General features: G+C 32.3%; 1 protein-coding gene across 2 annotated transcripts in view; it reads right to left on the reverse strand.

Annotated features, from left to right (window-relative positions):
- The window catches only part of TPR (translocated promoter region, nuclear basket protein), a 68,771-nt gene that overhangs the window by 38,249 nt on the left and 16,794 nt on the right, over nt 1-13,728 (reverse strand). For both annotated transcript variants that reach the window (XM_077157245.1, XM_077157244.1), the window contains 14 exons: nt 12,134-12,241; nt 10,900-11,126; nt 10,059-10,222; nt 9,483-9,616; nt 9,258-9,406; nt 8,026-8,188; nt 6,691-6,825; nt 6,072-6,212; nt 4,920-5,085; nt 3,722-3,888; nt 2,628-2,780; nt 2,094-2,210; nt 647-850; nt 362-546 (listed from right to left, as the gene is read on the reverse strand). In XM_077157245.1, the coding sequence (XP_077013360.1) occupies nt 362-546; nt 647-850; nt 2,094-2,210; nt 2,628-2,780; nt 3,722-3,888; nt 4,920-5,085; nt 6,072-6,212; nt 6,691-6,825; nt 8,026-8,188; nt 9,258-9,406; nt 9,483-9,616; nt 10,059-10,222; nt 10,900-11,126; nt 12,134-12,241 (2,213 nt within the window). The remainder of the gene's footprint in view (nt 1-361; nt 547-646; nt 851-2,093; nt 2,211-2,627; nt 2,781-3,721; nt 3,889-4,919; nt 5,086-6,071; nt 6,213-6,690; nt 6,826-8,025; nt 8,189-9,257; nt 9,407-9,482; nt 9,617-10,058; nt 10,223-10,899; nt 11,127-12,133; nt 12,242-13,728) is intronic.

Consider the following 13,728-nt stretch of genomic DNA (forward strand, 5'->3'; position numbering starts at 1 on the left):
ATCATTTTACTAACAATTTTCACATGCTTATCAATCAACAATTGGAGATCAAATTTTATTTTTTATAATAGACATTAGCCTTAGAAAAAAGTATCTTTAAAATGATCTGAAAGGCATTTAGCTGTCAAAGGGAACCCACTCAAATTCTAACCATAAGATTCAACTTAAAGTCATTTGTTTAAATGGGTATTTATACAAATGTCAAAAGTAATTACTAATTGGGTGACAGTGGGTTTGCTGACTAGTAAGGCATGGAGTGAGTTTTATATCTAAATAGCATACATTCTCTTCTCCAGTTTATGCATTTGTAGTTTCATTTGTTATTCACAGAAATGAAGCATTAAGAATACATTTGATTTACCTGAGAATTTCTAATATTTGTTCTTGAGATTTTCCTTCTTCACTTAGAGATACATTCAATGGACCTTGTACACCTTCCTTCATAGAGGCAACGACCTTGTCACTTAACTTTTCAATCTGATCATGAAGTAATCTGTTTTGTTTCTCTAGATCTTCACAACGAGACACACATTTGGAAACTTCATCCTATAAAGCAAAAATTGTAACTATAGATTTTCCATTGTACGTTAAAAAACCAAACCTTTCAATTCTCCAGAACATTCCACATTCTAATTTATAATACTACCTTTAACATTCTCTCTCTTTCCTCCCAAGAAGCTTTGCACTCCAACAATTCTGATTCTGCTTTCTGGGTTGTTTCTTCCAAATGCTGACGGACTGATGTCATCTTTGAAACCTGTTCCTTGGCAGCTTGCAGTGCTTCAACATCAGCAGCATGTAGCATCAACTCTCTTTCATATTTATTCTGAGCTTCCACAGCTATTTTAGCCTGCAAAAAATTATTCCTCAAGTTACAAAAGATAAATCTATAAAGCTAGTCAGTGCTTTTCAAGAAAAGATGTACACATAGTGCATTATTTAAAATAAAAACATAAGACAGTCTCAATGTACCCAAATAGGGGAATAATTAAACTTTGTGAAGTATTTATTTAATGGAATATTGGAATCTTTATTGGAGTTTATGAAAACTATGTAGCAATGCAAAACAAACTTCATGAAATAAAAAGCTAAATATAACTCACTGCTATGTAAAATAAATGCATACACAAACACACACTCACAAGAACTTAAAACAAAGGAAAATTAAAATCATTAATGTGGATACTGAATTATGACGGAAGCATTCTTTAATTTCCACTGTTAAGCTATGTGCCAATAAGCCAAAGATGACTAATATTTGCCCAACTTATCTTTGAAGCATTTTCCCTGTATTCTATTTTTAAAATAATATTAGATATATACATGTAAACAATAAAGAATATTCAAATGAACAGCCATTAACTACCACACAATTTAAAAATTAGAACACTACATGCATTCCTTTCATATCCTACCATTTCAACAAATTCCACTCTTCTGAATTATTCTATCATTTTGTTTTGCTCATCAAAAAATATATTTTTTAATCACATATTTGTATGTGTGAATATATACTCATAATGGTATTTTGCTTTTCAAAGTTTTTTAAGAAGTGGTATCTCATCCTTCTGGGTCTTAATTTGTCATTCATTGTAAAACTGTCTGCTGTGTGTAGCTATAATTCATTTCTCTTCAGTAACATTTCACTGTGACAACATCCCATCCTTTTAGCTTTTCAGACAGTGAGATTAAGAAATCTATGGGAGCTCCAGCAATGCACTGAAAACATTATCAAGAGCTCCTTGTTTTTGTTGCGAGAAGCAGTCTTACTATTGGGTCTATAATACAGTTTTACAACCAAAATTAGCTAAGAATTCTAAGAGTGAAAGAATTTTTCACAAATGAGGCCAAGTATACACTCAGTCTTCTACTCTGTTTTTATATTTCTTTCCATTTGTCAAAATATACTGCATTGTTGACTTTCAGCCATTGTCCATAACCTTTCAACTTATTTTACACCATATTCTATCCAAGTGGAAATAATGTTACATTTTTCTAAAGTCTACCAGTTCCCAAAATGCACTAATGCACTTCAAGCACTGTTCTTTAGGATCAAAGCTCATTTCTTAACTGACCATGAGAGCAATACTTACTTGTTCCTGGCAGTCACGTTTGGCTTGCTGTTCATTACTCAAAGCTGTGCTTGCTCTCTGAAGAGCTTCTTGTACTTCATTCTGAACACTAGAAAGCGTTTTCTTTAATTCAGATAACTAAGTAGGAAGAACATTAAACCAGAATTAACTGCAAACTTAATTTTAAAACATTAAAGATGATTTTTAAAAATCCAAGTAATCCAAAGGACTGCTGACTAAACTTAAAATAGTTATAACCTGACATAGTCTACTGCACAAATTTTGCAGGTTTTTAATAATTCCCTAATAATATTTGCAAAAGGAAAGTACTAGGCAGAGGCTTCTGAAAAGAAGCACTAGATCCCTGCCACCATAGTCTAAAATTTTCAAAAGGAAATCTATAGAGAACAGAGTGAAACATAAAACTAAAATTGCTGGTTACGTGTTCAATGAACATTTATTGAGTGAAGTGAATGGTAATCAATGAGCTAGTTAAAAGAACTCAAATCCTTGCAGAAAGAGAAAAAGACTAATATGGTCAGTAATGTAATTTACCTGCTGTTCCATGCTCTCTATGGCTTTTCTCTTGTCATCCTGAAGTTCCTGTTTTTCCTTTTCTACTTCCATCAACTTCTTTTCCAACTGTGTCTGGAACTCAGCTGACTCCTTTAAACGAACTTCAATATTCTTACGTACTTCTTCTGTTACCTTTATCATCATCACAACAACAGGATAAAAAAATTGTACACATTTAAATCTACACAATTACTTTCAAATCTAAACAAGAAAAGTGATATTAAAATAAAAAATTAAATGCTGAGTTCAAAAGCCAAAAACACTGACATTCAAAATTACAAGCATAATTTGCCTCTAAACTCGTCCCCTGATGTAATTTTTCTTTCTTGAAGTGAAATTTCCAAGCCATCACTTTTCACTTCAGCATCACATCCACTTACCAAATCTGTCTATTCTACCACTGAAAAGTATAGCAAAAGCAAAAGGATATTTTAAAATTATGACCCTGGACTACTACTAAAGCCTCTAAAATGAACTTCACATTCTCCAATCCACCACACTCATTTTTCTAAATAAAAAAAAATTCTGGTTATAGCATGCTAAAAGTATCAATGGCTCTTAATAATCCTACAGAATATTATTTAATATGACAGTCAAAACCACCCACCATGGGTTATCAACTATGTCTATAACTGTATTTCCCTTCCCAAATTCAGTACACTAGTCAAACTGCCATAATTTGAAGCCTTTCCCTTTAGCTGAGAATTCCTACTACGTGGAATAATTTTCTACTATTTCCCACTATCCAAATGACCCCTTTATTCAAGGGTGTCTACAAATCCCATCTCTCTTGTTAAAGCCATCCATATCCAGGAAACAAATAACCTCACCTACCTCTTAGCTTCCTCAAAATTTGATCTGTACCTTTCTACTTCAATTGCACCCTTCCCCCTGCCCTATTTAATGAATACTGTGTTTCTGTTAGTAGCTTTTTAAACTCAAGCATATTTAGGAGAATAAGCAATTATCTCAGTCCAATTCATACTTCCCAGAGAGCCTTACACATCGCACACTTTAATTAAAAAAAAAAAACCAAATACATGCATTTAAAATGGTTTCAGGAGCTTAAATACCTGTTTCTCCTTGTTGAGGGATTCTTCTAAACTAGTAACCATTGCTCGATACTGTTCCACATTACTAGTACTTGTTTTGAGTCTCTCCTTCAAGTCATTCACTTGCTCTTCTGCCTGCCTTAGCTGACTCAGAAGATCATCCGTATCTTCTTTGTCACTAGGCTGACCTAAAAGATATAGCAGCTCTGTTAAACTGAGCATTTTAAATGGTATCAAGCATGACTATCAAAGAGTTGTGAAATTCAGATTAAGGCTCAAATGTACAGGATTACACTATCTAGAAAGTAGTTAAATCTATACTGAATACCAAAGTAAAAACTAACAGGTATTCTATTGCTTCTACAAAGTAATTCAAAAATTTGAAATTTGCTATTACTACAAGCAGGATAAAAATATTTAAAAGAGAAGAATATCAAATACTTCTACTAAATTGAGGTGGCTACTTAAAGAAATTACCAAATTCATAATGTACTACTTAAACATTGTTTACTCTAAGACACTAAATCCTTCAGTCATTTAGTGCAATTTACATTCTTTTCTAAAATGCATGGGAAAGGAAGAAATTGCAGGTTGAAAAGAATGTTTTCTTATTATATAACATCAACAAGAAAGGGCTATAAGACACTACATACCATATGTATGTATATATACACGAATTATATATTTACTTTCCTTCTATTAAGAAAGAAAACGATGCAGAATAAAAATTATCTGGACACAAAGGTTTTGAATTTGAAACGGCTACTCTGTATTCACAAAGGGAAAACAAATCTTTTACCTGAAGTTCACAATGAGCAAAAATCAAGAATATTGCACCTTAAGAGACCAAGCAAACCAATTATTAATCTAAGTTTAAATTATCACTACATATTTAGTAAGTAATCATCTCAAAAAGGAGATTAAAAATCCAAATATAAACATTCCTCAAAAAGATATTTTTTTAGCATCAATAAATGGTTTCAACATCTTGTAAGGTGCCATGCCACTATTTTGAGGGGGAAACTCAAAAAGTCTGTAAATTTATTAACTTAAGCCTAAAGCAGAGCTTTTCAGTATGAAGAGTTTTATTAAGTGTTCTTTCTCCCCCTTTATTAGCATCCACAAAGAATAAGGCTATTTATTTACATGATATATTATAAACCTAAAGAAGTATTTATTAACTTAATACTATTATTAGTCTACTTCATTATTTATTTACCTCTACCAGCTCTCTGTGAGGACTGGGAAGCAAGTTGGACTTCCATATTACTGAGATGCTGTTTCAATGTAGCAATTTCTTTTTGAGCATTTTTCAACAATTCTTTTGTGTTAAGATGAAGATTTGTCTCAGTATCCAGCTGTCTCTTTGTATCTAAAAGTTGAACCTATATTTAAAAAAATTATTTAATTATACAGACTATTCTAAGTTCCTAAGTACAGATACAAATTCTCTCTTACAGGGGCCCTTAAAACTCTGGCCAAGTTGGAGTAACAGGAATCACATTTACCCTCAAACTGAAACCACCAAAAAACCCAGATAAAACACATGAGGTCATATCTTTTTTTAAGACACTGAACATCAAGGATTGAAGAACAGTAATTCTTGAGGCAGGAGAAAATGAGACAAGTTCAATAAATGCCCTAGTTTACTAACTTTTGATGTTAGTAACAAGAGAGTTTCTAGGCTGTGAAACAAAGAAGTGAAACTGAAGTAAAACCCAGTAAATTCTCTTGAGTTGAGAAGACTGATCTGGGAATCCAAGGAGACTATACAGCTTAAGTTCATAATACAGAATATCAGAGAAGAGAGCTAGCTCTACAATTAGACACCCTTGGAGATCTGCAGAGGGTCTCCCTTAGGTATTCAGCAGGGTACTGATCAGTGTATGCATGCTAGAAGACTACCCCCCCGAAGGAAAGAACCACCCAAAACATAAGAGTGAAGAATGCCTAGTGCTCACAGAGTCAGGTGCAATGTCTATTCCTAGCAGCAAGATGGAAAATGGTACCCTAGCTATAGTATTTCGGATGGTCTTGACACAGTAGCAGGGAATAGCTAGCCCTGGACTGCACATTGTTCCAGGTCCATGTAATAAACCATGAAAAGCAAGACTGGAAAAAATCAAACTATTTCCATGTAATTTCACTGCATCCCAGAACAAAGTTTAAGAAGATTTATAGGGATACATAAATACCCAGCAACCATTAGGTAAAATATACAGTCTGCACCTAATCAAAAAGACGTAGGAAAACTTATAGTTTATAAGAATTCTCTTCAAAAACAGGCTTAGCATTCCGACGACACTGTGTCCACAAACCAGATTACTGAACTTAACTGAATCACAGAAATCTGGAACTCTAACAGACTCACATCTAAATTTCTAGTAAGTGTGTGCCTCTGTTCCACCTCATTTTCCAACTTCTTCTTTAGATGAGATATCTCATGTTCCATTTTCTCTATTTGGTTACTAAGTCTTTGTTTTGTTTCTGTTTCAGATCGCTCGAGTATTCCCTAAGGTAAAGAAGAGATTTTTGGTTACTCTCAAGTAAAAAGAAAAGAAAACAAAAGGCTAAAAGGTGATTATATACCCATTTCTATACAAAAAGCTAAGATTAGTACATTTACCAGGAAAATATTATGGCATTCTCTATATTAAAACATGTATTTGATAGAAAAAAATAAACATATTACAACAGTCATTCAGATTCCCTGATTCTTTTAAAGAAAAATAAAAACTAAGGTATTATATAATAAGTAAAGCTGCACAGTCCCCTGTGAACTGCCAATTGCATGGTTTCAATCAGTTCTCTTTCAATGTCTTATTTACAATACTGAAATTTCTTAATAAATGGAAAATTCAAACATCCTTAGTAATGGATAAAAAGTGCCAGTTAAATTTTTTAATTAAGAAAATTCAGAGGATATAATGCTAAAACAATTTAAATCTAACTTTTCTAAGTTTTTCCACACATGCTTTCTGTCAGGTTACCTGAATTGTTTGGAGATTAGTTAGCAGCAAGTTTTGACCCCTCTGTTCAGCTAACAAAGATTCTCTCTGCTGAGAAAGACGAACTTCTGACAATTTAAGCATTTCCTTTTCCTTCTTCAAATTTTCTGCTCTTACCTTGAGGCAAATACAGGTAAAAGGAGGGATACTGTGTCAAGAGCAATAATATAATTTTAAAATTACAATGATAGTTTCATTACTACATATTTCTTAATGCTAATTAGACTATAGCTTATTATATAAGGAAATATAACCCTCAGATTCATGTGTTGAAATATGAAGTAAAAATCATTGGGAATATTAATAGATCAAAAGAAAAACTTTTCAATTATCACAAATACTTCTTTGCTTTAATAAACCACCTCGAAAACAACAATAAAAGTCTAAAATGCCAGAGTAAAAAAAAATTACATAGCCATGCAACAGTTAAGTCATACCTATATTCTACTAAATTATGCAAGTTTTAAAATTCAAGCCTGGTTTCTAAGTACTTGTTTGAGAGTCCTATGAGTTTTGGGGGGATTTAGGAGAGTGCTTTGAAAATTAATGTCCTCAAAATATTAAAATCTCACAAGAGGAATCATGTAAACTATCCATTATAAAACTTAAGCCACTAGTTTGAAAAAGTGCTGCTGCTCAGTTCCTACAATGGAGTGGGATCATGACAAAAAATGAAAAAGCCCAGCCCTTTGAATTAGAAAATGTATCAAATGTTCTAACCAACATATCCCTTCATGAATGCTCAAAAATGGGCAAATCATAGAGCTCAAGTCTCAGGTAAAATGGGGTCAAGTTTATCTACCTCACAGGTAAAGATAAAAATAGATGTGAGAAAAAACTTATAAAAAAGTAAAATTCTATATAAAAGATTATCATCCCATAGTTCAATATTTAAATTGGACGTATTGTTAATTTCAGATAGTTCACATTCAAATTGAAATTCATGAATACAATCAATTCAATGCTAAATAAAGTTCTTCTATTGTCTTTCATTAGAGATAAGCAAGAATGAATAAAATATTCATTTGTCTTTGCTATATATAACTGGAGAAAACCCTGATTAACAAATTTACTTTGAAACAGAGTACTTTTAAGAAAATCTTGGTTTAGCAGAAAAACAAACTTCTTTTCCTCTTCAATCTTAATAGAAATATTCACCCTGATCATACAGAAGTGGCTATTTGGAAACTATAAGGACTTGTAATCCACTAATTTCTCATATATCCAACTCATACCAATCAGTAACGTCAAAGTAACTGATAAAAGAATGTCAAAAGCACTGTATAATGCAAATCTAATGAGGGAAATTAGTCTCACTTCTGCAACAGCTAGTTTTTCATTTGCTCCTCTCAAATCTTGAGTCATAGTATTGATGATCTGCTCCTGTTTTTGTGTTGTTGCTGTGAGCTTCTGATTTCGCTCTTGTAGGGATGTTATTTCACGACGATATCCTTCAACATTATCTTGTAGCATTTCATAGCTTTATGAAAAAAAATAATTTTATAAGCAACCAAAATACTATCGTTTAACTTAGTGCCTTATAGAATTTCACAATAGCAGACGCTCAATGTGTGTTAATACTATAAAAAAGTGACTTGTATGATAACGTAAAACTTTCATTCTTCTAAATTCCAAATTTAGCATTTACATTCAAGCTCTATATAAGCACAGGTTTTCACAATGAATAAAATTTTTAACCTTATTCATTAAAAATTATTTTAATCATATTCAAAATAATGGTAATAACTATCAAATACTAATTTTCCTTACTGGGCACCCAGTAAGATATTTATGCATGATTGGTAATGGAATTTTTTCTCTATAATCCTTCATCTTATTTTCTTGTGCACTTCAAAGTTCAGAAAAGGCTGACTGGAGCTATCAGCATAGAGAAAAAAGGGTGCTTTTCACTTGGAGGTATTGAACTGCAAGAATTATAGGGGTAACTGCCTGATACATTCTTAAATGAAAATACAGTTTTATCATGCAGTATAAAAATAAAATTTGTCCTAACTTGCTAAACTAACAAGTATTCAATGGATGTAACAATAATTATCCATGGACTGAATTAGTTAGCTTCCTAACTAACCAAGGAAGTGAATTTTCCCAAAATTACCTAAACCACCCCATTTCTCATCTACCTAAATTAAAAAAACTAAATAAAACTTGCTCAACATTTCTCTCATCCTCTGATGCACTTATCAAACAATTAAATTCTTGAGGAACACTAGGTCCTTCAAACTCAGGAAGGAAAACGAGCAACATTTCTCATTTGAACTTCAAATTATGACTTCACACTATCAGCACTGTCCAGAATTATTAATCAGAATTAAAAGATGACTCTCTAGTGTCTCATCTTGTAACATGGTTCACAAAAAAACAAATACAATTGCAAATTATTCCTTGCAATTTGATTTCTTAACCTTGTAACGTTGTGTTAGAAAATAACAACCATTTTTTTCCCATCCACATTTTTTAACTTAAAAATACAAAACATTTCTTACTGAAATATAATATTTTAAACTTATTCTGAACAAAAGAAAATTCACCGTTTAGAAGCAAAATCTAGCTGTGTAGAAATTTTGGTGTTTTGTGACCGCAAATCTGTTACTTGCTCTTGAAGTTTCTCAAACTGCTCATTTTGCATTTTTTCATTATCTGTCTTTTCTCTTTTGTAGTTCTCAAAAATTTCCTGCAACTAAATATTGGATAAATTTAAAGATGATACTCTGTTCTCTAAGTACCTAACCAAAAGAAAAAAGTGTAACCTTTACCTGTTTAAGGGCAGCCTTAGCTTCTATAGCCTCTGTTGACTCAATAACAGGTACCGGAGCAGGAGTGGAAACAGTCTGTGATGTACTTGAACGTTTTGGAGTGGACAGAAGAGAAATATCATCTAAACTGGAAGCTTCAGGGAGATAAGAACAAAAAACATATTTGATAGCTTTCGTAAATCAGCTTTTAACATTTCTTTACAAATACATCAGTACCAAAATGAAATCAGAGCTATTCAAATTAAATCATAAGACTGCAGGAGTTAAAAAACAAGGAATTTACTAAACAGTCTAGTTTTTTTTAATTAGCAATAAATACTCACAGATTAAATGTTAAGATATAAACAAAATACTGTAATGTGCTAATTCAACATGTGTCAGTATTTCTTCTTCGTGATATATAAAATAATGATTTTTTATATTAAATTGATGAAATCTTATGTTCAATGGCATACAGTAATCAAATTTGATGCATGAGTGTCTATTACCTTCGTAGAAAGTCCATTCCCTAAAAATACATTTCAGAAATATTTCCCTAAAACACTTGGAAACTTTTAAGGTAACATAAAAACAAACCTTGTAACGGAATGACAACCCCTGTTGTTTGTGACAATAAAATACGGTACATATCACGCTGACGAACTATGGAATCAACGAGCTGCATCTGATGCTGTCTTGACTCTCGGAGTTGTTCCAATTCAGTGAGGGAGCTCTCAAGTTTGAGCTGAAGTTCAGTGACTCTGTCGGAAAAAAAATCAGTTTATTTCACAGGACTGAGATAAAGAGGCAACTATAATTTCTACTATAAATTAACTAAGCATAATCATGTATCATTAGCATCCTATTTTCTTCTCACACTTTTTTCCCTCCTGCTGATATTCTAAAAACAACTTTTTAAACCTTTACCCTATATACACAGGTCCCAGGTAGTCACCAAAACCATCTGAGAAGTTTGCTGCAGAAACTAAAATCAATTTCACTCAGTTCAAACTCTAGTCTTCTTGCTATTACTTCTCCTCTAGCACTATACAACTGAAAAAAAAAACTATTCTGCTTGGATAATTCTTATTATCATTCACTACTCAGGTTAGCATATTCTCCATAAGCTGGTCTAGTCTCTGAAATCTATGTTAGGTCCTCCACATCTAAGCTCCTACAGAAAGTTTTTATCTATTATAGCACAAATCATATTATACTATAATTAGCTACTTACTTGCCCAACTTACCTATTAACTGAGGTCTCTGAGAGTCAAATTTTTGGGGGGTATTACTTCTCAATCTCATCCCCCACCTTTACACCACATTCTAACCCTAGGTTCCTATATATTCCCTTCAAGCCTCTATATCCAGCACTGTTAGAAGAACGTAAGTATTCAATGAATGTTTGCTAAACAAACTGAGATAACCAACCACTTACTTGGATGAAGTTGTTTCTTGTTCTTCTCTTTCTCTAGTTTCCCCAAGTTCCCTAAGAGCCACTAAGAGACGCTGATTTTGCTGTTGAAGTTCTTCAATATTTCTGTAAGATACTAGATGCTGCGATATTACTTCAGATGAACTACTTATATCAGCAGAGCTTACTTCCTCATCACGAATTACATGGTTACCCCTTGCTTCTTCAAGTTCCATCAAAAGTACTCTAATCTAAAAAATATAAAATAAAGTTTTAATACGTTATAAAATAATTTGAGTCTGGAAATGTTTAGAAAAAAATGGAAGTATTCTTCGAAAACCTCAATCTGTACTAATTTAAATCGTAACTTTAAAACACAAAGCATGAAGCTTTATCACTTTACATATTAAAATCTAAAAATCATAGAAACCTTTAATAAAGGTTTTTAAATTTCATAAAAGTATATAATGAAAGCTATTACTTTTCAAAAAGTAGTCAAATTCTAGAAATATGGCCCAACTGCTGTAAAATAGTGCGCAAATAAAACCCACACAGAGACATAGGTATCTAATCTCTGTGTGTACTGATACATGTATTGTATAATAGGGGAGGAGGTGAGCATGGAAAATAGGTTTTTTTTAAAAAGTGTGTATATGCCATTTGTATGCAAATTTTATTTACTGGTGTATATACATACCCACAGACAAAAATTAGGTGAAAGACTATGAATGAGATAGATCTACATCTACTAACTAAAGAAAGCAAGGGGCAGGGTAAAGAATATAGTATAATTTCATTTCAATAAAAACAAACAACTCTTATATAAACAAACCTTATATATAAATATACATTTATATATCCTCAGGTGTTTCTACATATAAGGAGAAAGATTTAAAAAGATACAGAGCAGTCTGTTAACACTGGTTATATTTGAGGACTTAGGAAAAAAAGAGGAAAAGACTTATTTATCTCTGAATTATTTCATTTATTACAATCAGCATATACAATTTTGAAATTCAGCATTCACTTCAAGGAAAAAGAAAAAAAAAGGTAATTGCTATGAACAAAAATAACTAGGCTGCAATTCTGCTAGTAGTAATCCTAACTGATTATCATTTCATACTATTAGAATATGATTCTTCTATTTTAGATAGCTTTAACAGAGTAACCTATCAAGGGCCATAAAGTGTAAAGACAATGTGATAATGTTTCTGAGGAGCCAGTTGAAAAAAATACATGTATTTTAAAAAGGACTAACCTGTTGTGAAAGATCTTTTATTTGTATTTCCATTCTTTGATTGTCTCTTTCAAGCACAGATAAATGTTTGTTGGCCTTATCAGTAACTTCCTGTAATCGCTGTATCTCCTTTAAAATACAAATTCAAATGAAATACGTTTCCTTCCAAGATTTATAAAAAATGAAGAGCAGATAAACGAATAACCAAAATACATAGTGCTTGAATACCACAGTAATCAACTTATAAACTAAAAACCTTCTAGCCTCTAACAAAGAGAAATTCTGTATAAACACACAATTCTTAATATCAATCACAATTACTGCTCGGCATTATCATGCTCATCACTGTATAAAAATGATGGGGAACATGGGCCCTTGATCAAATTCACTGCAATCACAATCATCAAATTTTGAGTATATTATCAAATGATATCACAGGAATACTCCAAAGGCTATGTTACTAAGGCAAACACAGGATGACATTGCAGTGATAAGCATTACTATATTGCTCATCTGCAAATCCATGTGGAAAAAATATATATATATATAAAAGACTTGACTTTAAAGAAGGTATCAGGAATTAATTCTAAAGAAGCACCAACCAATGACATCCGAGGATGTGAGAGAAAAAAAGAAAGAAGAAATGACAGGATATGCCGTGTTTTTCAGGGTGTCACACCACAATATCATCAGGGGTTTGGAGCATAGTCTGAAATACCTGCATTAAGCACAAAACATCTTCGAAATCTTAAGTTTTATCTCAATTTTTCTATCTCAATGCTTTGTATTTTACTGTGAATTTTTTATTTTACTGATTAGTTTTCACATAATGAAGTTTTAAATACGATTCAAATGTAAGACGGATCATATTTATCTTAGTGTCTCAAGTAGCTCTGAAAAGAACCTCCTGAAGTCACGCATAATCCTTTTCCATAGGAAAAAGAATGTGACAAATTAAGTAGGCAAACATTCATGAAAGATGATACTGGTACAAATCTACTCAGTTCAAACTGGGCTTAATGTGGATGACAATGAAGGAAGCAAATTGATTACGAAACTCTAAAGAGACTAACAAATGAGAATCACAAACCCTACCCTGGAGAATAAATGTGATATATTATGAACAAATGATACATGTTATGGATAGAAGATTCAGCTAAAAAGGAGAGGCAGAAATTAAATTCTTCAGCAGTTATGAAAAATATTTAAGGGAATTATATTATTGTTACCGTACATTCAATGGAGAAGGAACAAATAGTTTTTTCAGTGATGAACAGCTACTATCATCTGATTCTTAAGCCCCTCTATAACACGATTTCCCTTCAGGAAACAAGATGCTCCAGGCAAAAAAACTCTAGTGAAACAAACAGTGAGAAACTAAACAAGCCTAATGAGACGTAAGGAACTCTTTACAAACCACATTGGAGTGGGGGATGTCAGAAAGTCAATACATAGCCAGGGAAAGACTGCTACACTTATTTTGATTCAGAAGAAAGAGCCTATTAGATATACCAAGGGATTTAGGCTGAATTCTAAATTGCTGCCACAATAGCAACAGAGATTTAATTTAAATTAAGGGAACAATTTACTGGATGGATGGATGATACAGGATGGGA

Source organism: Tamandua tetradactyla, chromosome 4 (genome assembly GCF_023851605.1).
Source record: "Tamandua tetradactyla isolate mTamTet1 chromosome 4, mTamTet1.pri, whole genome shotgun sequence".
Taxonomy (NCBI): Eukaryota; Metazoa; Chordata; class Mammalia; order Pilosa; family Myrmecophagidae; genus Tamandua; species Tamandua tetradactyla.